A 26,329-nucleotide genomic window follows, 5' to 3' on the forward strand; every position below is an offset into this window, starting at 1 on the left:
AACCATAGGCAGTGTGAGATATCAGGGCTCTATTACAAGTATTTTAGAGGACCCTAAGCAGTGTGAGATATCAGAGCTACTGCAAGGGATTTAGAGGACCCTAGGTAGTATGAGATATCAGAGCTACTGCAAGTGATTTAGAGGACCCAAGGCAGTGTGAGAAATCAGGGCTACTGCAAGTGATTTAGAGAACTGTAGACAGTGTGAGATATCAGGGATCTACGAGGACCCTAGACAGTGTGAGAAATCAGGGCTCTAGTATATGATCCATTTATCAGAATAAAATTTTCACATTTATTTCAAGAGTAAATGCAAACATGTCCAGTGATCAGCTTCTGTTGAGAAAATACACTGCAGACTAATTTTTAAAATTAAAAAACAAAATATGAAATCACATGAAACACAATGTTTATATCTTTTCCAGTACTTACGCAGACAGGACTTCATCTGTCACTGAAACAGTAATAAAAAGATATGATGGATTTTTTTATACAAAAAATACTGGCTTCTCTAGCAAAATATGAATGAAGACAGAATTATACCTTATTTCGAACATTATAGCATTTATTCTGTTCTATCATATTAAAGTACCAGAAATATTGATCATATTCAAATAGGGCAATTTGGTTAAAGTCATTAACCAAACAGACTGCAAACTACACAGGTCATCATCTCAGTCTGCAGGACTCAAAAATAACTTGTTTCAGTATTAGCAGTGTTCTGTTGTTATAATATTTTCAGCATGCAAAAATCATGATATTTCAAGGTCCACTAACATATTTCATATTTTCAACAACAGACTTAAATTTTGAATACAAAATATCACAAATAAGAAACTTGAAGTTCATGTTTTTCAGGCTGCAATTTCATAATTGAAACTAGCAAAATGCTAGTTTGCAAGCATCATATTTATTCCCTGGTTTGGTCCATGTCATTCAAAAGTTCAATAGTCTCTTAGATGAAATCTACTAGTTCTTTGTTGTTGTTGTTGGGTTTAACACCATTTTCAGCACAGGATAGGCTATACATGGCGGCCAGTATTGCTGATGGAGGAAGAACCCCGGAAAACCCAGGGAAGAACCACTGACCCATGAGAAACTCCTGGCAAGCTTTCTCATGTACCAACATTAGCCAAGCCTGAAACTCGAACCCATGCAGACAGCGGTGAGACGGCAGTGCTCTGGAATAGAGAGCGCTTTAGACAACTTGACCTCTTGGGGCCCCCCACTAGTTCTTTGTACCCTGGCAAAATAAATCTTACAATAATAACATTTTCACATCTTGTTATTATGTAAAGCAACTACCTTGTCAAGCTTTAAGTTTGTATCATTCATTAATGTAAGGCATGATGGACTCACTGCCAAGATAGCTCATGGGACCATACATATTTATGTCTACATCAAGCACAATGGCAAACTGCATAGACTCAGATCTGCCATGGCAGATATGCATCTATGCAATCTGCTAGGAAAAATCAGTAGAACAAAAAACATAGACCCTGATCTACAAACATATTAGGCAACAGCAGATCAGGGTATATGTTCTATGCACTCGACCTATAAGCGAATATATATGATATGCAAGACCATGTACCATATGAACAAAATAAGTCTTACATTGTACTACCATTGATTTAACAAATCTGTGTACTACAGGTGCAACTGACAAATCAAAATTTGATGCCCCTTCACCCAAAAGAGAAGAGAAGTTGTACTTCACATGCAATGGAAGAAAATTTGGAAACATTTCATGCGGAATGATAAGTAGTGAAGTTGAATAAACAGAAAACACATATTTATTTGGCTGTAATTTCTGATACAACACCTCTCACCCCTCATAACATTTATTGCATCTAAAATTTGTCCAAAGTGATTTTTCAGCAATTTTGAGAAAATATTATTTCCTTGGTAATCAACAGAAGTGATGAACAATATAACAATGTACAGGATAAAAATAATATACTTTTATACAAGATAAACACAATAAACCTTTGTACAATATACACACTAAACATCTGTACAAGATAAACACAATGAACATTTGTACAAGATAAACACTGTCAACAACTGTACAACAAAAACACAATAAACCATTGTAGAAAATAAATACAATGAACTTTTTTACATGATGAACACTATTAAGCTTTGTACAAGATAAAAACAAACCTTTGTATAAGATAAACACAATAAACATTTGTACAAGATATACACTATCAACCATTCTACAAGATAAACACATTAAACCTTTGCATAAGATAAACACTACTAACCTTTGTGCAATATCAACACAATAAACCTTTGTAAAAGATAAACACAATAAACCTTTGTACAATATCAACACAATAAACCTTTGTACAGTATCAACATAATAAAGCTTTGTACAAGATAAAGACTACAAACCTTTGCACAAGTAGAAATAGTCGGTAAAAGAACAAAAGTTTATTAGTTTAGCCATACCTTCTTAGACACAATAAACCTTTGTACAAGATAAACACTATCAACCTTTGTACAATGTCAACACAATAAACCTTTGTACATTATCAACACAATAAACATTTGTATAATATCAACACAATAAACCTTTGTACAATATCAACACAATAAACCTTTGTACAGTATCAACACAATAAACCTTTGTACAATATCAACACAATAAACCTTAGTACAATATCAACACAATAAACCTTTGCACAAGATAAACACAATAAATCTTTGTGCAATATCAACACAATAAACCTTTGCACAAGATAAACACAATAAACCTTTGTGCAATATCAACACAATAAACCTTTGTACAATATCAACACAATAAACCTTTGTACAAGATAAACACTATCAACGTTTGTACAAGGTAAAGACTACAAAACTTTGTGCAAGATAAACATGATAAAACCTTGCACAAGATAAGGAATATAATCCTTTTAGTACAAGATAAACATAAACCTTTGCAAATGATAAAAGAATATAAACAAGCAATTCTGTAATATGATTCTCACTTACAGTCGACTTATGGACTTTTATTGCTGTTTAGGTACAACACCACAATTGCAAAAATAATAAGAGAAAGTGTGAAGAAATAACACACACACACACAGATATATATATATATATATATATATAGAAAGTGTGAAGAAATAACACACACACACAGAGATATATATATATATATATATATATATATATATATATATATATATATATATATATATATATATATATACACATACACACACACACACACACACACACAAATGAAGAATTTTATTTTATATCCAGGCCAATGGCAATATGCAGCCAGATGGACTGAAAAAGGTCAACGAACATTTTCTTCAAGGTGATCAGAATTTCATAATAAAACTGTCTTACATCTTCCTTTATCTTTATACACAGTTTCTACTTCCTTCAGTAGTTGAGAACTAACCTCGTCATAGACATATCCTGAAAAACATAATACATTATAAACTCTGTTTGTGTGTTTTCGATTTTTAATATAGTTTTAACAGTTTTAGTCATATCATTATGATGTCTGCAGTGTGACATTTAATAGTGATATCTAGCATTGGAGCATCATGCCACAGACATGTAGCATCATGTCCCACCTAGTCACATTATCCTGACACCAGGTTGGCCAGTCCTAACACTAACCTCTTAATGCTGAATGCCAAGCAAGGCTGCTGCTAGTACCATTTGTATAAGTCTCTGGTATAACTCTGCCAGGGTTTGAACCCGTTACCATAACAGCATTTGAGGCAGACACTAACCACTTAAGCAACCAGATTGGTTCATTATGAACTGTTATACCAAAATTACATTTGTCATCATTTTGATGTAGCAAAATCAAACTTAATTTATTAAAAAGAAGTGACAATTATTCATCTGAATCACGGATGGTGATAAAGCATTGTCCAGTTTTGGCTCATAATATTTGCTAGACCAGCAAGTTGTTCTCCACCTTTTTTTTTTTGTTTGACTGCCGCCAGTCAAACAAAAAAAAAAGAAGTGGAGAACAACTTGCTGGTCTAAATATCTGCTTGCAAATTTATCACAGAGCCGATTTGTTCTATGTCACTGATGGCCTATGCCTAGTGAAGTGGGTGCCGACTTAAAATACAGACTTCTGCAATTTTATAAATAAGAGTATCGTGAAAATATTAGAATATTTAAAGAAAAATGAATCTACAAATTGGAAAAACAATATAGTGTTGCATACGTTATTTCTTTTTCTAGTTTTGTCCCTCTCCCCCAAATAATAAATAAATATTAACATGCTGGTTTTGGCGTTTTTCCTTTTTCCACCCCCAATCTTTTAAGGCCTGTCCTTAACTCGCTATATCCACAGGTGACTAATGCAAGGATAATGTTAGGAAAAAAACAATAGCCTAAAAGAAAAACAAAAACATTCAACAGACTAAATTTCTCAGATAAATACTGAGAATCGTATAATGAGAAGGTAGAGTGAAGTGTCTGAGTTTTATCACTGACAAACTATTGTCACTGTCGTTTTTACTTTTGCTGGCTATTTTTTTCAAACACTAAGCTTTTATTTTTATAACAGTCCAGTAAGCCGATGGATAAGAGAAGGAACCATCACATTTTTATTTTTTTAAATTCCATGTTCACAACATTGGGTTACCTCCCCATATCCAATCATGTATTGAGTTATTTGCTCTACGCAAAACTCGAAACACGAAATTTGGTGCCTTCAAATCATGGATTTGTGGTTCTACCCTTTAAATGGACAATAACAACAACAAAAAAACTAACACAAAAGTTTCATGGATTTTCTACCCAAGGCAAGAAACAAGAAACCTTTTCTTAACGCGAAATCGGAGTCAACATGAGTGATCCTCTTATTTAAACTCTCCGCCATCCTAGGTCATGGTTGGAATATTCTCAATCTATGTGAGAGGGAAGGTAGACTTAGACGATAACGCTAAGTACGAAACGATATATATATATATATATATATATATATATATATATATATATATATATATATATATATACTTGGTATAAATTATTCGGTTCTTAAATTTTTATTCTTATGAGCGAATGGAAAGCTATTATTTTTTGTAGCATGTCATTATCACAACCATAAATCAGGAAATTAAATGTTCACACCCCTTTTGGAAAAAGTTTGGACCATAGTTCTTCCGGCAAGAGGTTATGACCCTGAGTGAAAAGTACCTTGCAAAGCGAAGATGTCCGGAGAGTTTACTAGTGTGGAAGATTCCTTGGAGAAACATTTACCACCCGCGGAACTTGCGGAGGTTAGGCGAATTCTTTACGGAAAAGAATCAAGGTACAAAAGGACAAGTGACACTTTGAAAATGTCGCAAAGTTAGGACTGTAATATAGGATTATGCAGACAAACATATCTCTCATGTATTCTACTGACCTAATTTTGCCAAAGCTATCACTTAGTTACTGAAGAACGATGATAATGAATTCTGTCTCGTAAAGCGAAATAAAAAATATAAAAAACCCAAGATAAAATAAATAAATAAATAAATAATAATAATAATAATAATAATAGTAATAATAATAATGATAATAATAATAATAATAAAACAGTTGTGGCCAGCAATTATATTAATAATTATAGTGATCAGTAAGAAGATTTATTTAAAGTCTGCATGATTTAAAAACATATAATGGTCTTTTTTTATACTGACATGACATACAAAACAATAAAGACATGAAATTATTCATGATTTACAAAACATACAAACATAGCATAATAGACATACAATCGGACGAAATGCACATTGCAGAACGTAAAATATAAGCAAGCAAAATGTTAACAAAATACATTACTTAAAAGTGAAAACTGTATTTGGGTAAATTAGAAACCACAAATTATGATAATTTACAAAATAGTAAAAGCAGTGTTACTATGACTCGTTAGGTAAAAATTTAAATACAGTAGCACCAATTTAGGACTAAATACATGTTAGGTTGCAGAATGAGATTAAGCCTTCCTTAAAATGAAATGAGCCAATAGTAGGGCACTTGACAGTACAAAAGACAATGACAGATAAAATGCAAAGGTAACAAATTAGGCCACTCTAACCTGGATTTGGTATATATGTGTTATTTTTGTCCAGATGCACCTATATTAGTTGTCAAGGGTGTGGATGTTGCAAAGTCCAAAACTAGAATATATGTGCATCTGGACAAATGTAACACGCATATACCAAATCCAGGGTAGTGTAGCATAATTTGAATGCTTGATTAACCTTGTATTTTCAGCTGTTTCTCTTACATTCTCAATGTCATTTATGTGCTTCATCAAGTTGTGAAAATTAGTATGTATGTACTTTTGACAGAAAGTAACTTGACCATACCAATACCTAATTGTTTTTGACACAGATGGGATGTTTAATTTTCCACTGTTCATTCTTTTCACCCCATTACACAAAATATTGGACCCTGCTATCAAAAACTAGGGAAAAAAATTTGACCTATTTTTCCCCACTAGAGTGGCTTTGGTTTTCAGGTGTTTTTTTTACACCCTCAGTACCTGGAACCTCATTTCATCCCACAAATGAAAAGTGTAATGTTGCTGCATCTTGATAAGAACTCATCCATACCAAAACTGGGTCAAGGTGATCCAGTTTTGTCCTTAGTTTTCTTTTCAGCTTGTTATAATGCCCTCCATGTCACAAAAATTGATATGCGATTGCATCTGAAAGTATGGTTGGATGGTTGATCTTTAACTGCACTTGGAGCGCACTATTTGGTGGCTAGGGTAGGTATCAAACTTGCAAACCTCTGTACCAACTGTGCTACAATAGCTCCCCTCAAAGAAGTAACTGTGCCAACTGTGTTGCTGTGGCCAAATTTAGTGCTTGAATGACTTTTGAATTTGAAGCAATTTGTTCACAATAGCTTTCAACCTGCTTCACCTGCACTCATGATAATTGTTATGTAATTTAATCATAATGAGAGTAACTCAACCATTTTGACTTAAGGTCAATGCGGCCATATATTCATGCATGAGTGACTTATTTTTAGGTATTGGTTCCTTATATCATTAATCTTAGACCCCATGTCACCCATGCTTATGAAAATTGCAATGTGGATGCATATCTACTTGTTGATGTATAATCTACTATAGAATAATCTATGTCAAATTAGGCCATTGTGATCAAATTTTCAGGCTTGAGTGACTTTTACATTTTCACTTGCCCATTTTTTACATCCTCAATATCTTGTATCCTCAATATCCTCAACCCTTTATTACCAATGCTCATGAAACTTGGCATGTGGATGCATTTCAGGGAGGATAACTTAGCCATACAAAAGTAAGTCACTTTGACCAAATCTTCATGATTTTGTGACTTGTGTATTTTCAGCTGGCAGTTTGTTATACCATTAATATCTGGATCCTATTTCACCTATACTCATGAACATTGGTTTGTGGATACATCTCAAGGATAACACATAGTAAAAAAGTTGGTCTTTTTGACCTAATTTTAGGATGAAATGACTCCTACTTCCCTCAAGATTAGTTTTTATATTGTTGACAACTCCATATATGCTCCTGTTGGTGAGTAGATTCATGTTTATGAGTAAACACATTTTAAAAATATATATTTTTGGACTCCTTAGTTGCGCATTTCTTTTGGCTCTTGTGCAGGCATATTTGTTTTATAAACATAAATCTAGTTTGATACTATTTTATTTTCAAAACTTACAGTACATTTGCCACTTTTATTTGAATGCACCACAAAAACTTCATTCCTTACCCTGCTCACAAGTACTTAATAAATATATCTTGGATCCATACTGAAGCATTGGTCTGGGTCTTATTTAGGCTGAGAAGGTATATGTACATGTAGATGAACAGTTTTGTGAGAAAACAGGTCAGGGTTGGCTTTAACACAGGCACATAAGTTAAGATCCATACATGCAGTATGTGAGGTTGCATGTTAACAAGGTACGTGTATGTACTCGCATACAAGTTATATTCAGAGGTAAACTTTTTTGGATCAAGAGCTGCTATCATATAATATCCTGGTGGATCTGGGTCTGTGCAGTTTGTTAGGAGTAACCTGTGGAACATGCATAGATCCTGATCTGTTGTTGCATTATGTGGTGGCTAATCAGGGTCCATGTTATTTTCAATTGGACCTGACTTATAAGTGAGTATATATACAAGATTCCTGTACACTGTAGGTAATATACATATATAGTGTACAACAGGACTGACTATGAGTACACATTGAAAACTTGGCCCAGCCAGGTGTAATTGTGCACACCAATTTGAATGATGGCTAGAGTTGACCTAACCTTACCTGTTCATTAGAATACCATTTCTAGAACATTTTTTGGTATATGTCGAGAGATTTTTCTGGGATTGCATGTCTGTCGTCTGTCTTTTGTTGTCCATCTTCCAATGTTCAGCCATTAGCTAAAGTTTGTTATTGCAGCTCCTACTACAAGATCTCGTTGGTCTTCAATTAAACGAATGCTGCCCAAAAATGAATTATATTTACAGTAGCCACTTTTGAAAATCTTTTTATCAACACTCCATCTGAATGGATGGTCTTAGTAACATGGGGTTCTTCCTGAAAATCTTTTAATGCTCTTTAGATGATTCTAAATGAAATTATGCAGATTTGACATGTAATATGGCAGCTATCTTGAAAATCTTGTTAACACTACTTGACTCAAACAGAGAGTCATATTGACATGGGGTTTCCAAATGACGATTTCTTTGGTCCTAGATGAAAATGGTGAGCTTGGACATTCACTTCAGCCACCACTGTGGCCATTGTGAAAATATTGTTGCTACACCTCATTAATAGATGGTCATATCAATATGTTGTTTCACCAAAGGACATCATGATGTAGTTGGTCTTACATGAAAATGGTGCAAAGCTGATGTCCAGTATGGCCACTATGGCAGCCATTTTGAAACTCTTTTTGCTACTCCTGAGTGGAATGTCATATTGACAGAGGGTTTTCACCAGAAGAGATCTTACTAGATGGCCCTAAGGGGGCGCTCTACTGATATTATGAACTTCAGAGAAAGTGGTGGATGTATAGTGAAGTTTACATTTGCAACATGCACAATGGAGAGAATGTTGATATACCTCTATGTTACATTCATGTACTGTGGCTGACATTTCATTGGATATTGTACTTGTGGAAATTGTAAATGATCTAAGCACACAGCTAACTAAAATGACTGCTCCCTTGTGTAAAAAAATCAGCTGAATTAGTCTAAAGTACACTATCTTTAGCAGTTATTAAAATAGGGAAAGTGAATATTGCCAGACCAGACAATAACAGCTTCTGAGAGTGCAATGAATGAATTACCAAATACATAAAATATAAAAAAGGTATTGGCTCTTTTCACAATTTAGCTAAGAAGTCCAGGAAGTGAAAATGACCAAGCGGAGCTAGCAGTTTTTTTGAGAGGTGCACATTTGAAGTAAGGCCAAGCTGTATACTCTATAGCCCATATTATACCCATCAATCATATACCAAACTAAAGGGAATTAAAGGTTCTTTGAATTATACCAAAGATATACAAGGTCTTTTTTAAATAGCCAGTATAACCAGTGAGGACAACCAGGCAAATTCCTTTTCTTTGAAATTCTAAACCTATGCAAAATACGAAACTGGTGAGCGCCACCTAAATGAAAATGGTTCATCCCATACATCCAATGTGGCCACCAAAACTGCCATCTTGAAAATCTTTTTATTGCAAGTCCACCTGAATGGAGAATCAAGATTGGGTTTCATCAGATTTCTTCTTAATGGTGTCTAGTTTGTCCTGAATGAAAATGGTGCTGTTCTTAATTCCAATATGGATGCCATAATGGCTAATTTGAAAATCTTATCGCTCAAGAATATAGAGATGGTTTCAGCACTCAGCAGTTAAAAAGAAGAAATAGCGTTATTTTGAATTCTTGGAAATACTTTTCAATCAGTAGTGTCAGTTTCTTCACTGGATTTCTTGATTTCAAATATGCCCCTGCTTTGAATTTGTTATTTGGGATAATATGCATTTTGGTATTTGCTTTTTTTAGTTTGTTTGCATGAAATTTACTAATATAGCGTGATGAACAGTCTAAAGGACAATAAGATGAAAACTAACAGATATATTTTTCAAGTTTGTTATGTTTTGTAGTAAGCAATATTTATGATAGTAAATTGGCAAGTCTTTGCTGTGCATATTCAGTGCACTGGTCAATGCTTATGGGAAGGAATGTTGTCCATCATCTGTCTTTTGATATGCATCTGTCTGTTAGTACAAGTTTCTTATTGCTACTCCTCTTATACACTCATTCATCCCAGGTCTAATTGATCCTAAATGAAAACTGTACTGCTGATATACACCATGGCTGATACAGCAGCCATTTGAAACTATTGTTTTTGCCACTCCTTCTAAATAGATGTTATTTCAACATGTGTTTTTACACAAAATACTCTTCATGATGCCTAGTTGGTCCTAAATGTAATTGGTAGCTGTCTGATGTCCAATATGGTCACCATGACAACCATCTCTACTCTTGAACTGAAAGTCATACTGACATGGGGTTTCCACCAGAATATTACTCATGGCATCTACTTGTCTTTTAAGTGTGGGCATTTTTTATGATGTCGAGTTGGTTGTAAATAAAAATGGTAGCAATCTAATGCATGGCTTGTATTTTGAAGAGTGCAATGGCTCTTGCATGCTGTGAAACTCATTAAATTACTTCCAGGAGAGGGATCCATCACTGTTCTCAAACTTATTGTTCAAAACAAATATTTCCAGATGTTTTCGCATTGACGTTTTCAATTTTTGCTCCAGATTTCATTAAAGGTTACTTTCACAAATAATGAATGTTCACTGTTTCTGCCATTTTGATATATGACATCACATGCCATAAACTATGATGTGCTGTAAACAACGATGTTGTAAATATTTGAGGAGAGTTAATAACTTTCCTCATCACTACCAGGAGAGTTGTTTGAAGCTCTCCTGCATTTTACGAAACATAAACCCTGCTGATGTCCATAATGGCCATCAAGACAGCCATCTTGAAAGTCTATTATCTCTGCTTGTGCTGGTTTGGGGGTTTCCACCAAGTCTTCTGATGGCCTCTAGTTTGTCTTAAATGTAAAAGGAGCCAATTTTGCATCCAGTGTGGCTGCCATAGTGGCTAATTAAACCAATCTTTATAAATTGTCTGTCCTGAAAGTCTTGTTATCTCTGCTCTTGAATAGAAAGTCAAATTGGTTTTCACCAGAAGATTACTTATGGTATCTACTTAGTTTTGAAAAATGTGCCGATCTGATGTCCAATAAGGCCACCACAGTGACTGTCTTGAAAATTTTATTTCTGCTGCTAGATGGAAAGTCACATCAGCACTGGGATTTCACCAGAAGACCTCTTATAATTTCATACTTGGTACTAAATAAAAATGGTGCTGGTATAGCTATTTCTTGAAAATGGAAAGTTTACATAGGGTTTTAAAATTATTTTATCTGGTTTGTCCTGAATGAAAATGGTATTTAATCTGACCTCAGATATGGTTGCCACAATGAACATATTGAATGTCTTTTCACTAATTATCTCGAATGGAAGTTCATATCAACATGGTGCTAGTTCTGCATGCACTGTGGCTGCCAGAGTAGATAATTTAAAATCTTTATAAATTCTATGTCCTGATAGCCTTGTTATCTCTATTCAGGAGGAGAAAGTCATATTGGCCTTGGGTTTTTACCAATAGATTTCATATGGAAGTTTCTTCAAAATGAAAAGCCACATTAATATACATGTACAGTTTTCACCAGAAGATTGTATATGATACCTAGTTTGTCTTGAATGAAAGTGCTGCTAATCTGACCTCAAGATATGGTTGCCACAATGAACATAATGAACATCTTGTCACTAAATCTCCTGAATGGATGTTTGTTCTAAATGAAAAAGGTGCAAGTTTTGCATCCAATATGACTGTCATTGTGGCAAATTAAAAAAAACTGTCTGGAAATGTTTAAGTTTATTGTATGATATTATTATTTGTGTAATCACAGCATACACTGTTGATTTTTTTTCACAATAGGAGCCTAGATTTTCCTAGTGATGCTTCATCCCTGGCTGAAAAGCGAGATTTTGAGTTGAAAGGATATGCATTCACAGCATTACCAGAGAGTGTACGACCTCCAAGAGTTGTTAGGGTTGGACTGATACAAAATAAAATTGTTCTACCTACAACATCCCCAGTGTCTGACCAGGTGAACTCTTTAAATTTATTGCATATTGTTTGTCTTTTTTAATGTTGGGTTGAAAAGAAGTAGAAATGCTTCCCCTGCAGTGAGTTCTGGTATGGTGTTAGCAACAGCTGTTTCATTAGAAAATCGTTAATGTTCTGAAACTACAACTCTCCTGATCGAATGATGTATAGTGAAATACTTATTTAGCTTTTTAGAGAGAAATTTAATTGCATGACCATATTTTCTGATCTGCAAATCTTACATGAAATACAGATATTATTTTTCATTGCAACCTAGAAATTGTCATGGATGTTAAGATAGATAGAAACTTTTGTAATGTTGTTGTTGGTTTGTTGTTGTAGGGTTTAATGCCATTTATCAGCTCTGCTCCGGTGGCCTAGTGGTTAGAGCATCTGCCTCGGATGTGGGAGGTTGTGGGTTTGATCTCTGGCTGAGTCATACCAAAGACTTACAAAAATGGTACTAACAGCTGCCTCGCTTTGCGCTCAGCATTAAGAGGTTAGTGTTAGGACTGGCAGCCTGGTGTCAGGATAATGTGACTGGGTGGTACATCATGCTACATGTCTGCAGCATGATACCCTATTGCTAGACATCACTATAAAGTGTCACATTGCAGACATCGTAGTGATATGTCTGAAAAATTGTTAAAGCTACATTAAAAATCCAAATCACACACCCCATTTATCAGCACAAGATAGACTATACATGGTTACCAGTATACATGGTGGAGGAAGAACCTGGGAAAACCCCAGAAATAACCACTGACCCATGAGAAGCTACTGGCAAGCTTTCTTACATACCCACATTGGCCGAACCCGAGACTTAAACCCACACAGACAGAGGTGAGATGGCAGTGATCCGTAACGTTGAGTGCTTTAGACCACTCGGCCACTCTGGGCCTCCAGACTTTTGTAATATTATAAGTATAGATAAAAAACATTGTAATAACATGTATAGTTATAAAACTTTGCAATAAAAGATGTATGGATAGAAAACATTGTAATAACTTGTAGAATAAAAACATTGTAATAACAGCTATACAGATATTAAACTTTATAATTCAAACTGTATAGTTAGAAACCATTGTAATAATGTGCAGATAAAATACATTGTAATAACAGCTATACAAAAAGAAAATTTTGTAATGTTTGATGTATAGATAAGAAACATTGTAATGATGTGTATAGATAGAAAGTGTTTTTATAACACTTGCACTGATAGAAAACTTTGTAATAAAAGATGTATAGATAGAAAACATTGTAATAACATATGTATAGATAGAAACTTTGCAATTACAGATGTAACAAAAAACTTTTAATAACATGTATTGCTAGAGAACTGTATTAATAGATGTATACTGTAAATAACAAATTGTATGCTTGTTAAAATTATGTAATGAAAACGTGTATGATAGAAACACTGACATATACCTTACTGGGTAGTTTTTTAGTTAGTAGCTGTTTTTTCATAAGGGCCATGTGATGCTAAGGATGTAATACTAAGGAGTGAACTGATGAACTTGTTAGTCATACTTGAAATAAATGCTGACTAATGTTATATCCCTCATTCTAGTCATTTTATCTGTGTTGACCTAATGTAGCATACAAGTACGACATGTTGGAATACATTTCATTTTATCTGTGTTGACCTAATGTATCATAGTGTTGACCTGATGTGGCATACAAGTACAACATGTTGGAATACATTTCATTTTATGTGTTGACCTGATGTAGCATACAAGTACAACATGTTGGAATACATTTCATTTTATCTGTGTTGACCTAATGTAGCATACAAGTACAACATGTTGGAATAGATTTAATTTATCTCTGTTGACCTAATGTAGCATACAAGTACAACATGTTGGAATACATTTCATTTTATCTCTGTTGACCTAATATAGCATAGTGTTGACCTAATGTAGCATACAAGTATGACATGTTGGAATACATTTCATTTTATCTGTGTTGACCTAATGTAGCACAGTGTTGACTTAACGTAGCATACAAGCATATATCACTTTTAAACAACTACTCTAAAACTACCACCAAAATATTTAGAGTTTTGCTGATCAGTAATTTGCCAAACATTTATAATAAGTAGCAAATTGTACAGAGAAAACTTTGTAATAAGTACCAATATATATATATATATATATATATATATATATATATATATATATATATATATATATATATATATATATATCTTTTGTTGTAATTAAACTTTCTTATAAAAATAGACATGTAAAACTTTTTAATAAGTATAAAACTTTCTAAGAAGGAACAAATTTAGCATGACATTGTTTTTGTAAAACAGATCTGTACATAGACAACTTTGCCATAAGTAACACATTAGACATACAGAATATTTTAAGAAGTACTAAGTAACAAATTGTGCATTGAAACCTTTATAATAAGTAGCAACTGCACATAGAAAACTTTGTAATAAATAGCAAACATTGATAGTAAACTTTGTAATAATTTACAACTATACATAGAAAACTTTGTAATAAATAACAAATTACAGATAGTAAACTTTGTAATAATTTACAACTATACATAGAAAACTTTGTAATAAATAACAAATTACAGATAGTAAACTTTGTAATAACTTACAGCTATGCATAGAAAACTTTGTAATAAATAACAAATTAGAGAGAAAACTTTGTAATAAGTAACAAATTACACATAGAAAACTTTGTAATAAGTAACATCTATACATAGAAAACATTGTAATAGTTAACAAATTACTCATAGAAAACATTGTAATAAGTGACAAATTACACATAGAAAACTTTGTAATAAGTAACATCTATACATAAAAAACTTTATATTGATGACTGACTTATATTTAAACAGAATGTCAGGTCCCCAAGGGCCAAATTTCTTGATGATGTGTATTGCATAATATTGAGAAGTGGAGTGTTTTCTGACTCTGCTATATAACAAAGTTGATTGCATATCTCCTCACCAACTCTGAATTTTTCCAAAGCAGTGTCTGAAGATTGACTTGAGGATCTTCTTAGCTCAAGTGAATTTTTGCAAACAGTTATTCACCGTGTCATAGGGACCATAACCCTTTGATATCTATCTTGATGAGGCTATTGCCCGATTGATGCTTTCTTCAGAGAAAACAGAGCACTTGAGACATACACTTCCAGGGCCAAGGTGGAATTCATTCGAGGTTGTGCTATCTGCCAAGTGAATTCTTACTTTTGGGACTTCTGTCTGTATATAAATTGACTTTACAAGTTGTTATCGCATTTGTTTCACTAAAGGAGGTTTGAATTGCTAATGTGGTCTATTTGTTTTTTGGTGTTCAAATGTTTTTAAATCTGATGTTGTGAACTTGTAGACTTTAAGTTTTAGTATACTGCAACTCTGAGATTCAAAGAGGATCCACCAAGGCCTGATCACATGGTTGGAAACTTTGTAAGAGTTGGGGTTAGTAAAATATTTATGTGATTGAATAAACAATGAAGTAGTTGTCTGAATTTTCAGTTTGCATTAATTTAAAAAAAATGTTTTCCTGTCTTTTGCTTTGGTTAATGCACCTATTAAATATTTACATATTAGACTAGGCTGTTGGACCTGTTCTTGGTGTATGCTGACCTGGACAATATAAGGTCTTACTTGTCTTGGACCAGCAAGCCAAAAGCAAAATTTTCAGACCCTGTTCATATAATACTTTATTCCAGACATAGAAACTTTGTAATAATAATTGATTATACCACAAATTTATACACAGAATGCTTGATTTTAGCAGGCATCTCATTAAAACAGCCCATTCTTGCTGGCACAGAGTGCTGATAAAAGCAAAACTTCTGTACAGTACAAATTCCTGTAGCTGATATTTTTCAAGGAACAAATCTTTCAGAAATTGTCATAATGTTTGAAAAATGTGTGGTCTTGTTTTTCCAGCTGGAAGCACTGCACAGGAGAATCAGTGAGATAATTGAGGTGGCAGCTCTTTGTGATGTCAATATCATCTGTATGCAGGAAGCATGGAGTAAGTCATTATGCAATTTGCATAACGTGATAATAATTAATAATAATAATATGATTAACTAATCTATTTAATGATGGTAATTCCATTAGATACCATATATACTCACTTATAAGTTGAGTCCATCAGTAGACTACACAGACCAAGATTTGCTGTTACATAATGCGCCAGCAGATTTGTGTATATGAAGTTTTTTGGGAGTATGTAATAGAACAAACAAGATAGACCCTGAGATACTGGCACATTATGTGATGACAGATCAGGGTTTATGTAGTTACAGTTTGGCTTGACTTATTACCAAGTATTTATGATTCATTCAACTATTCTGCTGTTCTCAACATGAAAAAAGTGCTCTAAATACATTTTGTTACTATAACACTTTGTGATGTAGATTCTTGTGTTCAAGTACACTAGGGTTGTGTACAGTTTGAGAGCCCACTTATCTGAATTAGACTGACCTATCACTCGTCAATGTGATTGTTTGGGGGAACAAAGTCCTGCTAAGAACTACATGACAGAAAAGAGCAGGACTGCAGACTGCAGTGCTGCAATGTTCTCACTGATACATCCATTTGAGAATTCATTACAAAGTGTTACCTTTTACAAAAGTTGCGTTCAACCATTATGACTCATGGGGATAAATCTACCACAAGGGTGTGTAAAATAATTCTTTATCAGCAATTAGACAATGTTGATTGTAAATTAATTCTTTATCAGCAAATAGATAATGTTGAATGTAAAATAAATCTTTATCAGCAAATTGATATTGTTCAGTGGAAAATAATTCTTTATCAGCAGATAGACAATGTTCAGTGTAAAATAATTCTTTATCAGCAAATAGATAATGTTGAATGTAAAATAATTCTTTATCAGCAAATAGACAATGTTGAATGTAAAATAATTCTTTATCAGCAAATAGATAATGTTCAATGTAAAATAATTCTTTATCAGCAAATAGACAATGTTCAATGGAAAAAAATTCTTTATCAGCAAATAGAAAATGTTCAATGGAAAATAATTCTTTATCAGCAAATGGATAATGTTCAGTGTAAAATAATTCTTTATCAGCAAATACATGTAGATAATGTTCATTGTAAAATAATTCTTTATCAGCAAGTAGACAATGTTCAATGTAAAATAATTCTTTATCAGCAAGTAGACAATATTCAATGTAAAATAATTCTTTATCAGCTGATAAACAAAGTTCAGTGTAAAATAATTCTTTATCAGCAAATAGACAATGTTCAATGCCAAATAATTCTTTATCAGCAAATACATGTAGATAATGTTCAATGTAAAATAATTCTTTATCAACAAATATATGTGTGTGTTTGATTTGGATTTTTAACGTAGCTTTAACAATTTTTGAGTCATATCGCTACGTTGTCTGCAATGTGGCAGTTTTTAGTGATGTCAAGCACTGGGGTATCATGCCACAGACATGTAGCATGATGTCCCACCCAGTCAGATTATCCTGACACCAGGCTGACCAGTCCTAACACTAAACTCTTAATGCTGAGCACCAAGCGAGGAAGCTGTTAGTACCATTTTTATAAGTCTTTGGTATGACTCAGCCAGGGATCGAACCCACGACCTCCCGCATCCGAGGCGGACGCTCTAACCACTAGACCACCAGAGCGGTCATCAGCAAATAGATAATGTTCAATGTAAAATAATTCTTTATCAGCAAATAGATAATGTTCATTGCAAAATAATTCTTTATCAGCAAATATATAATGTTCAGGGTAAAATAATTCCTTATCAGCAAATAGATAATGTTGAATGTAAAATAATTCTTTATCAGCAAGTAGATAATGTTGAATGTAAAATAATTTTTTATCAGCAAATAGATAATGTTCAGTGTAAAATAATTCTTTATCAGCAAATAGATAATGTTCAATGTAAAATAATTCTTTATCAGCAAATAAACAATGTTCAATGTAAAATAATTCTTTATCAGCAAATAGAGAATGTTCAATGTGAAATAATTCTTTATCAGTAAATAGATAATGTTCATTGTAAAATAATTCTTTATCAGCAAATAGACAAAGTTCAATGTAAAATAATTCTTTATCAGCTAATAAACAATGTTCAGTGTAAAATAATTCTTTATCAGCAAATAGATAATGTTGAATGTAAAATAATTCTTTATCAGCAGATAGATAATGTTCATTGTAAAATTATTCTTTATCAGCAAATAATGTTCATTGTAAAATAATTCTTTATCAGCAAATAGATAATGTTGAATGTAAAATAATTCTTTATCAGCAATTAGATAATGTTGACTGTAAAATAATTCTTTATCAGCAAATAGATAATGTTCATTGTAAAATAATTCTTTATCAGCATTCATTGTAAAATGATTCTTTATCAGCAAATATATATTGTTCAGAATCCAGTGCATGCAATCAGTGTGTTAAAACTGCATGAAAAAAATATTCTTGAGAAAGGCCCAATTTATGTATAAGGTATCGACAAAAACTGCTTCATATTATCTGAACAGCATTTTCCAGTGAAAAGAATCTACTAATACCCTAAATCTGAAATTATTAACTGGTCAAAATTTCAAAGTATCCAGGCCAAACAATGAGCTATTAAAAACAGTTTTCAAATGTCAAATGCTCCTTTTTTAGAATTAAATTTTTCAGCATAATACATGTGCTGTAAGTAATTCTTTCTAGCACAAAAGGTGTGTTAGATGGATGAAATCCAAAATAATGTGATGCTTATTAAATTGTAAGATACATCACCCATGTCCTGTTCATAGACCAGAATACCTTATGGAATGGCTTTTTGTCTGTCAGTCTGTCAGCACAAGAGTGTTATTGCTCTTAAACCTAAACTGTTTGAAGGATTTTCTTGAACAAGTTTTGATCAGACTTACCATGTAAGATCCACGCGTGATAATGAGGATTTAGGCAGTGGTAATGAAACCTGAAATCTTCTGATCCATGAGTTCATTGAATTAACCACTGAGTTACCTTAGTTCTTTTGGGTGGGAATCTCAATGATTTTGGAGTTTTTAATGGTGGGTCCTCAGGGGAGGCAAGAACACAGAAATCCATGCTTATTGTACAGATTACCTCCCTTGATAATGCTAAGCAAGTGTATCTTCTATATCAGCTTGTTGTTATAGACTAGGTCTTTGTTCCTAGATCCAGAGGACAATGCTGCTTGCATAAATGACTTCTCCATTTTGTGCCAAGAAAGTGATTCTATACCTTTGGTCAGGGGCCCTGAGTGGCCGAGTGGTCTAAAGCACTCTCTATTATGGCTCACTGCCATCTCACCTCTGTCTGTGTGGGTTCGAGTCTTGGATTCGGCTAATGTGGGTATGTGAGAAAGCATGCCAGTAGCTTCTTGTGGGTCGGTGGTTTTTTCTGGGGTTTTCCCGGGTTCTTCCTCCACCATTAATACTGGCTGCCTAGCCTATCGTGTGCTGAAAAATGGCGTTAAACCCTACAACAACAACAACAACAACCTATGGTCAAAAAAGAGTATAAATGATACCAACATTAATTGACAGTGTAGTAGCTATGTGTTCCAGGTTTTTATTTCACCTCCAGATTTTCAATTCATGTGAATTTGCATTTACAGGCAGACATGTCAACTACACAAGTGGTTGATATCTCTTGTTTATAATTTTTGTTTCACAGTAATGCATATTTGCAGGTACCATGGTTGACTAGATGGAAGTTGTATAAAGTGGAACAGTAAAACTTGTTACTAGAGCATTATGAAAAGAAAGAACAATTATATATTGATAGATGGGCAATATTTTCATAAATTATCCCCCTCATCTGCGTACAAGAAGAAGCATTATGTTTTCAAATAAAATATGCATATATATTTTTTGCTCTTGTGTTAACCAAGTGTTTTGAAACATAAAGTGCTACTTAATGGTAAATTATTGTAGAAAGGATGGTCATTACAGACTCCAAAAGTTTTTACTATAAACAAGTGTCACTTACATGGTACATTATCACAGAACATGATGACGTATTCTATTATGATATAGATACCTGATAAATGGTAACATGTGCATTCCAGGATTCAGATTAATTTTGTGATTCTCGTTGAACAATATTTTCCATTTTAGCAATGCCCTTTGCTTTTTGCACCCGAGAGAAACACCCATGGTGTGAATTTGCAGAATCAGCAGAAGATGGTCCGACTATCAAGCTGATGCAAGAGGTAATTAATATATATATATATACCTGTCTTAATATGCGTGCATTATTTAAAACATTCTATCTGAACCCATCAGCCCATCTGTTCATTTGTCCATTTACATTTTGTTATCCAGCCCATAACTTTGCAAATTTTTTGAAAGACTTTGCTGAAACTTTGCCCAGGTATATATGATGACCTAATGGTGTGTCACATATCATATTAAAGTTCTATATATCATAGTCAAATCCCAAGTCAAAGTCAAACTCACCACATAAATAAAAGCACTGTAAATTTTAATTTTTGTTTGTCAGTATAAGTTTTTAAATACTGATGTTATTTCAGTAAAAGATTGTTACATGTATGGTATGAGCGCTTTGTTGCATACCATGGCTATGCCCCCTGCCCTGAGTTCAGTGTTGCAAAAGATTAAAATCATTGACTTGCATCCTTTTTCATGGTAAAAACTTTGAACCACTGAAAATATTTGACAGAGTCATTTGTGTGGTTGAGAACAAAAAAATTATTTCATTCCTCTTTTAAGTTCATTTAGGAATATTTTTTTTGTTGTTCAGATATGATATGAGAGGAATCATTTATTTAAATTATTCATTGGAATTAAAAAGTTCTCGTTGCCATTTTGGACAAAATCACTTTTTTAGGATTATTGTGAATTCATTCAAAGATATTCTGGATTATGTCAAAACTGTTGGTACATCAGCACATTCAATATTGGAATTCATTTGGAACACTCTGTACTTTTGGACTTGTGAAAGAACTTTTAAAATTATTTGGGATTTAATAGATAATACTGCAAGTTCCTCTTAAATTTTCATATTGTAACTTAAATAAATAAATATGTTGACTATACTAAACTTGTTGATTTCACTTCTTTCTGTTACGTAGACCATATGGTTGTAACATTAGCCTTTCAGTTGCCAGTTTCACATTATGTGGAAAGTTATTATTTTGTTGACAAAATAATCATATGCCAGACATTGTTGGCACAAAGGAAAAATTTGCTGTAATCATAATTACTTACTAAGGTACCAAAATTACATCTGTTATGCATGGATTGCCAGGTAACAAAACTCTGTATTTGAATTGTTCAGTCTTTATTTTTTCTTTTATATCCAGTGTTATAGATTATATAGGTTGAAATCAGATTTCCACTCTGCTCTTATAAGACAAGGCTTTAGAATGTCAATAAAAATCTATTTATTGCGCAAAGTTAAACACAAAAATATCAACTGGCTTATTTATGTTTCATTTCAGTTACATTGATTTCAGTCTAAATAAGGTAAACACTGTGAATTGTTTTATCTTTGTGGGTGTCAGTTTTGTAATTTAACACTATTTCTTGGCAGAAGGAGTGGTCTTTCAAGACAGGTTCTACAATATTATTATTGTTATGTTTGGCAGAATGGGCGGTTGTTCTACTGTATTAATATTATTATTATTATTATTACTACTACTACAATAGCACCAGTCTTGAGAGACCACCAGTCCTGAGAGACCATTATGTTTGGCAGAAGGGATAGTCTATCAAGACAGATTATACTGTATAATCATTGTTGTTATTATTATTATTATTATTATTATTATAGTAGAACCTATCTTGAGAGACTACTGCTATGAGAGGCCACCTGTCTTGAGAGACCAGGTCATCCATGCACAGATTTATGGATAATATTGTGTTACACCCTGTCATGAAAGACCACCTGTCTTGAAAGGCATGTTTTGGCAGAAGGGGTGGTCTTTCAAGTCAGGTTCTACTGTATTATTATTATTATTATTATTATTGTTGTTATTGTTGTTATTATTATTAAAGAACTTATGAAACATTCTTGGTGTTGATTTCTGCAGCTTGCAAAAAAGTACAACATAGTGATCGTCTCTCCTATCTTGGAACGAGATGAGAATCATGGAGAAATTCTGTCCAACGCAGCAGGTAATATTGGAAATTCCAGAAGTAAGAAATCAGATTTTTTGGCCTCATTGTAGTCCCTTGTCTTTAGTAGTAGGTGTTTGTCCTAAGAGTTGACTCAGAATGTTATATGCAAAATGGTCTTACTACAGTAGTGTTGTGGACCTGACATATGTGAACAACCCAGTTTTTTTTTAAAGCACATGTCTGTTTTTGAACACTTGTGATAATAGGATTGCTCGTCTGCTGGAATTGCTTGAAAAAGGTAGAATTTTGTGCAAAAACAAAAAATGTTTTGATTGCACATTTTTCTGGACACCTTTGAAATTGCTGCTGATGTAAGTGTACCAGGAGACTGAACTGAACCCTGCCTCCAGGAAATGAAACGGTAAAATCCCAACCTCTTACAACTTATGCTATAATGTATGGCAATAAAGAAATAACTGCAAGTGTTACATGGAATAAATGTATTGAATTAACTATTGTCCACTTGTCAGTATATTATGTTGCAACATGCCTATACTTCGTGAATTCCTGCTAAGTTAGCCAGGGTTGTTGATAATATATTGCCAGCAATTCAAGGCTGGCTATTATTGACATCACAAAAAACAGGAAATTATGAATTATTAAATCTTTGGGTCATTTATTTTGCTGCTAGATCTAAGGACTATTTTTGGCATACATCGCTGAAAATACAGTTTTTATGGAGATTATTGTATAATATTTAATGTCTTCAAGTAGGCTATATGCCCTGATCTGAACAAGATTGTTATTACAGTAGAACCTGTCTGGAAAGACCGCTGCTGCGAGAGACCACCGGTCTTGAGAGGCCATTATGTTTTGGCAGAGGGGTGGTCTTCAAGACAGGTTCTACTGTATTATTGTTATTATTATTATTATTATGGTAGAACCTATCTTGAGAGATCACCTGTCTTGAGAGACCAGGTACTTCATGCACATATTTATTGATAATACTGTGTTACACCCTGTCATGAGAGACCACCTGTCTTGAGAGACAATTATGTTTTGGCAGAAAGGGTGGTCTTCCAAGACAGGTTCTTCTGTATTATTATTATTATTATTATTGTTATTAATATCTTGTTCAGAATTATGTAACAAATGAAAGGCTCTTGAATGAAAATAAAATTAAAATGCTCCAAAACGAAAATGAAACACACTATATGCTAAAAATGAAGTATAAATAGAAGAAAATAATTGTTAATTAAATAAATGGATAATAATAAAAGCTCCAAAATAAGAAATCAATGCAAAAAATGATTAAAAAAACGCCAGAAGTCATAGAAATGAAAATATCTGAGGTAATTTAATATGAATAGAAGAAAATAATTGTAAGCTAATTTAATTAATATTTTTAGTTTCCTATTTATAACTTAATTTGAAAAGGGGTAATTTTGCCATCATCATAATAAACAATATCATATATACCTCCATACAAGACAAGTAAAACTGCAAACAACATAAACATATAATTATGACATCGTTCTCCAATAAACTTATAAAAAGAAATTATCTAAATACAAACATTCTAAAAAGAATGCAATTATTGTAAATAAAACATAATACAAATTTAAAATATATTAAGTGTTTACAAAAAATCAGGAATAAAACTTCTGCCATAATTGATCTCCCCTTATTCTGCTGTTTATTGCAGTATTTATCTGCTCCTTATTCTTCTGTTTATTACAGTTATTACCTTAAAATGGAAGTATTTATTGACATCAACAGACACTTTAGCTGAATATAGGTTATAGAATGAAAGAATTCACTGAGAGCAACAGACACTTAGCTCGATGAATGAACTGAGAGTAATATATGATCTTCAGTTAGGGAAAGTCCTGTGTCTAAATATTGGTGACAGTTCTTTTCTTTACATGCATAAGATCGAAGAGTATAATTTACTGTACATTTCCATGTCATTTTTGTATAAAGATGTACATTTAGAGAGTTTATTGCAAAAGATGTATAGCAAGTCATGGCTTTATGTTTTTTAGACTGTCTTGGATCATATTAGAGTGTTTTAGACTGACTTGGATCATAGTAGTGTGTTTTAGACTGTCTTGGATCATAGTAGTGTGTTTCAGACTGCCTTGGATCATAGTGTGTTTTAGATTGTCTTGGATCATAGTACTGTGGAACCTGTCTTGAAAGACCACCCCTTCTGCCAAAACATAATGGTCTCTCATGACAGGTGGTCTCTCATAACAGGTTATTACACTATATAATCTCTAAATCTGTACATGGAGAACCTGGTCTTTCAAGACAGATGGTCTCTCATAGCAGTGGTCTCTCAAGACAGGTTTTACTGTAGTGTGTTTTAGACTATCTTGGATCATAGTAGTGTGTTTTAGACTATCTTGGATCATAGTAGTGTGTTTTAGACTGTCTTGTATCATAGTAGTGTGTTTTAGACTGTTTTGGATATTAGTAGTGTGTTTTAGACTGTCTTGGATCATAGTAGTTTGTTTTAGACTGTCTTGGATCATAGTAGTGTGTTTCAGACTGGCTTGGATCATAGTACCGTATTTTTGCGTATATAAGACGCGTCTTATATTAAATTTTACTTACCCCGCACCCTAAGTGCATCTTATATTCGTGGGCGTCTTATCTAATTATTTTTTTACACAAATCTATTCATCTTCATCTTCATCGTTATCAGTTTCAGCTTTAAATCCATCGAAACTTTCATCGAATTCACTCTCGTCGCCGAATACCTCCATAGCCGCTGATAATCGATCTTCATTGGCGTCAGTGGTATCAGATGCAGCCGATTCGTCGTCCGAAGAACTGATATCGGCGGCCGGTTCTGGAATTATCCGACACTTTCTGAAGCCATTGACGATTGTTGTTGTTTTCACTTTCTCCAATGCCCGGAGAACCCAATTACACACCTCTACGTACGTTGCACGATGTTGTCGACCAGCTGGCGTGAAGGTGTGCAGCTCTGTTGCCATGCTCCTTGGCAAACTTGATGACGTCTAATTTAAAATTGGCTGTATATGATTTTCGCTTTGTCATTGTGAAAATTTTATAAATTTTATAAATGCTCAAGAGGTTGATCACTCATTTATTTATAACAAGAGACTGATCCCACGTATACCCTATATACCGGAATATACCGGTATATACTAACCCAAGCCACTGAAGCCTAGGCCTAGCGCCTACAGGAAGATAAGATCAAACGATAACCGTTGCGGCCCTGCCTCAAACAATTCTTTGAACTCTAGCCAAAACGGTCAATAAAGCCTTGTTTACATCAGGTGAGTGATCGAAACATTAGAGATATTTGCGTTTATGACAAAGGAAAGTACCGGTAGCCACTTTGATGCACGTGGTTTGAAAACGGATTTTTACCGGTACATATTTGAACAAAACAACACACACAATTATTCAAAGGATTTGATTAAACTTTATTGGAACAATAATGTAATAGTAGTTAACAAAATAATATTAGATAAGATCAATACTGTAAGTAGCTTATAAGTTATTTTAAAAAAATCAACGCTATGTCATCTGGAGTCAATATAGGGTTTGTTCAGTTCGGCAGATCGCGAAGCCGAGTGCGTCTTATATTCGTGGGCGTCTTATTTAAAATATTTTTTACACAAATCGCCAAACCCCGCGTCTTATATATGGGTGCATCTTATAATTGGATGCGTCTAATATACGCGAAAATATGGTAGTGTGTTTTAGACTGTCTTGGATATTAGTAGTGTGTTTTAGACTGTCTTGGATCATAGTAGTTTGTTTTAGACTGTCTTGGATCATAGTAGAGTGTTTTAGACTATCTTGGATCATAGTAGTGTGTTTTAGACTGCCTTGGATCGTAGTGTGTTTTAGACTGTCTTGGATCATAGTAGTTTGTTTTAGACTGACTTGGATCATAGCAGTGTGTTTTAGACTATCTTGGATTATAGTAGTGTGATTTAGACTGTCTTGGATATTAGTAGTGTGTTTTAGACTGTCTTGG

The 26,329-nt window shown here is 33.4% G+C and overlaps 2 protein-coding genes across 4 annotated transcripts in view; one reads left to right on the forward strand and one right to left on the reverse strand.

Moving 5' to 3' along the window:
• LOC149775411 (zinc finger SWIM domain-containing protein 7-like) overlaps positions 1 to 4,919 on the reverse strand; it is a 28,607-nt gene extending 23,688 nt beyond the window's left edge. For 2 of the 3 annotated variants that reach the window (XM_089943167.1, XM_089943168.1), the window contains exons 1-3: positions 4,809 to 4,919; positions 3,366 to 3,437; positions 432 to 453 (exon numbers count right to left, since the gene is read on the reverse strand). In XM_089943167.1, the coding sequence (XP_089799293.1) occupies positions 432 to 453; positions 3,366 to 3,437; positions 4,809 to 4,869 (155 nt within the window). In that variant the 5' untranslated portion in view covers positions 4,870 to 4,919. The remainder of the gene's footprint in view (positions 1 to 431; positions 454 to 3,365; positions 3,438 to 4,808) is intronic. The other variant, XM_089943169.1, reaches the window with a different exon arrangement.
• A 226-nt stretch (positions 4,920 to 5,145) lies between these two features.
• Positions 5,146 to 26,329, forward strand: part of LOC149775412 (beta-ureidopropionase-like) — a 99,984-nt gene continuing 78,800 nt past the window's right edge. The window contains exons 1-5 of the mRNA XM_089943164.1: positions 5,146 to 5,301; positions 12,065 to 12,236; positions 16,160 to 16,247; positions 20,344 to 20,438; positions 22,281 to 22,365. Of these exons, the coding sequence (XP_089799290.1) occupies positions 5,201 to 5,301; positions 12,065 to 12,236; positions 16,160 to 16,247; positions 20,344 to 20,438; positions 22,281 to 22,365 (541 nt within the window). The 5' untranslated portion in view covers positions 5,146 to 5,200. The remainder of the gene's footprint in view (positions 5,302 to 12,064; positions 12,237 to 16,159; positions 16,248 to 20,343; positions 20,439 to 22,280; positions 22,366 to 26,329) is intronic.

Source organism: Sinohyriopsis cumingii, chromosome 19 (genome assembly GCF_028554795.1).
Source record: "Sinohyriopsis cumingii isolate HCF-2022 chromosome 19, ASM2855479v2, whole genome shotgun sequence".
NCBI lineage: Eukaryota > Metazoa > Mollusca > Bivalvia > Unionida > Unionidae > Sinohyriopsis > Sinohyriopsis cumingii.